Source organism: Lactuca virosa, chromosome 6, assembly GCF_052849685.1.
Source record: "Lactuca virosa cultivar CGN04683 chromosome 6, Lactuca_virosa_CGN04683_v6, whole genome shotgun sequence".
NCBI classification, from domain to species: domain Eukaryota; kingdom Viridiplantae; phylum Streptophyta; class Magnoliopsida; order Asterales; family Asteraceae; genus Lactuca; species Lactuca virosa.
Window position 1 is genome coordinate 43,240,739 of NC_136431.1, and position 2,741 is coordinate 43,243,479.

Sequence of the window (2,741 nt, forward strand, 5' to 3'; positions counted from 1 at the left end):
GAACATTAGGGTGAAACCATAATGTCGACATGGCTTGGTGTCATAACCGTCTTTTTGACAACCCGTATTCTTGGCGAAGACAAGCCCTTTCTTGGTGAAAGAACAATTTGGAAAACGCTTTGTGTTACCTACTTTCTGTTCTTTGTTTTTCCTAAATTAGTTTACTTTTTTTTATTTTTACTTGAGTGTATCCGATCAAATCAAAACCTTCAATTAGTATCAGAGCGGGTTTTTGATATACTCAAGTAATCATGTCGTCTTCCAATAATCCAAAATCCTTTGGTCTCAAAAAAATTCCTCCCTTCGATGAACACAACTTTGCTATGTGGAAAACAAAGGCCGTGGTTGTTCTTGAAACTATGGACTATAAGATGCGTTGTTCAAAAAGTTCCTCATGTTCCTGTGTATCACACCATGGAAAATAATGCTCTCGGTCGTTCCTTGAAGCTAAATCCAGAAACAAGTTATGATGAAAATGTGAAGAGATTGTTTAGTCTTGATGTAAAAGCTAGGGTTACAATTGGAAACTCTATTCCCTATCACATGTATCATCTTGTACAGAATTGTGAATCGGCTCAAGAGATGATGGAGACGTTGACAGTGGGTTATGAAGGCGTCGTAGAAGTCCAGGCCACAACCATCAATAACCTCAATCGTAGATATGAGCACTTCTTTGCTCAACAAGGCGACTCGCTTACTCAAACCTTCAATAGGTTTAACTGCTTGGTTAATGATATGTGCAGGCTGGGAATCGTCAAGTATTTATCTAAGTTGGTTATGAAGTTTCTTGAATCTCTTGGTAAAAGTTGGGAAGAACACGCTGATGTTCTTAAGAATAGTTAAAAGATCGATGCCATAGATCTGAACTCCTTGTTTGGAAAACTACAAAATTTTGAAGAGACCAAAGTTCTTCGTAAGGATATCATGAAGAATCAAGCAAGGAAAAGTCTATATCATTGGTTTCTCGCAAGGATGCAATGAAGCACATCAGCGACTCAGACAAATCAGATCAGGGTGAAAAGAGTGATGAAGATCTTGATGGGATATGAGCATATCTACAATCCTATATGATTATGCAACCCTAATTGCTTTGGATCTAAGTTTTTTCACTAATTGAACATGAAAATTGAATACCAGAGCAATAACCCTAGAAACTAGTCATATGATTGAAATTCATAAAGAAATTAGGGTTAGAAGATTACCTCATTTTTTATGTAGTAATAACAAGAAAATCTTGAAGATCCTTGACTCTTGAAAGCTTAGTGCCTCAAATGTTGCACCTCTAATGGCTCACAAACACTTTATGTAAAAGGATGAGAGGAGAGATACACTTGAAAATTGGCTTGGGTTATGAATACTTGCTTAGGCCGAAATTCTAATGACTTGGGGGGGGGGGGGTTATATAAGGCTAGGTTGCTTAATCTTAAAGATGGACTTCAATAAGGAGACCCTAGTTCCCATCCAAAACCCTAAGCAACCCATGGACCTCCTTAAGGAAGCCCTTGGACGAAATCTTATTGGGCCACCCTATAAATTTTGTCTACTCCTTTCCATGGAGTCCTTAAGCCCATTTTCACAACTATCAATGATTTGCAAAACAGCCCCTCCATTATTAATCGGTTCCTTTAATCCTAAAATTAATCCCAGACTAATTTCTGATTAATCACTAATTAATAATATGATTTCCAAATAATATATTAATCTTGTAATATATTAATAAAATCATTTTGAGTACCAATTTATTATTTCAAATAATAAATTCTACTCTCTCTCCATTAGTCATCCTGTCAAGTTGCATGAGTGAAGGCAACCCAAAAGGACCATGCTACTATCAAATCAAGTACATACCAATTATAGTTATGGGCTTAGACACCTAATCCAACAGTCCCCCACTTGGATAAGTCTAATAACTATGATTGCAAGTATGACCTCAAAATTTGACTACCAATCGTAGCTTTCAAAAGCCGTTCTCGAACTATGACCTAGTCAGTGATCAAATATTCCACCGTTCTACAAGATATCGTATGGACATGAGACATGGATTATAATCATTCTCTCTGTCCAAGATTTGTTTCCCGATTTCCGATTTATGAAGACTGACAACAGACTAATATATGAACACATCAATTCAGTCCAGGCTTGGCCTAGCGCTTAAGATGTCATCACTAAATCATCGAGGGGCCCACAAATATCGCTTTTATCCCATTTAGGGTAAAAGGAACGGGTAAAATTCAACTATATGCTTGTACTATTCACTCATCAAATAATACACAACAATAGGTTTCATAACATCAAATTACTGATGAATTTATGTATTATCAATGCACATCCAACTCGTAAACAACAAGTCATATATCTCCGTTTGAAGAATATAAGATATTTCTCCGAATTACTCATGATAAAATCCATGAAGTAATTTTCTGAGCGTGGGTTTATCCAATATTCAAATTCCTATTTAAGTAATACTCATGAACACTACAACAAACATTTGCTATGTCTAAGGTTTTAGACAATCTACAGTCAGATTTATGACAGTCTTAATTCACTACTTACTTCCAAAGTATGATCGACTGTGGATGTTTGAATAACCCAGTTATTCGGGAAGTAAAATATGTAAAGTGAAACACAAGAATAACCTAATTAACTATTGTATCAAAACTTTTGAATATAAATAACACGCCTTTATTTAATCACCATATTAATTAGACTTTATTCATTGTATAATGTTTCGACTAATCACC

General features: G+C 35.6%; 1 protein-coding gene across 1 annotated transcript; it reads left to right on the forward strand.

Moving 5' to 3' along the window:
* Positions 1–414: 414 nt before the first annotated feature.
* LOC145121493 (uncharacterized) lies at positions 415–843 on the forward strand. The gene has a single exon (XM_079057230.1). The coding sequence runs from the start codon at positions 415–417 to the stop codon at positions 841–843; it is 429 nt and encodes a 142-aa protein (XP_078913356.1).
* The last annotated feature ends 1,898 nt before the right edge of the window (positions 844–2,741 follow it).

Bases quoted from the DNA above. Each gene is read 5' to 3' on its own strand.
- LOC145121493 (XM_079057230.1), top strand. From the start codon at position 415: ATGGAAAATAATGCTCTCGGTCGTTCCTTGAAGCTAAATCCAGAAACA.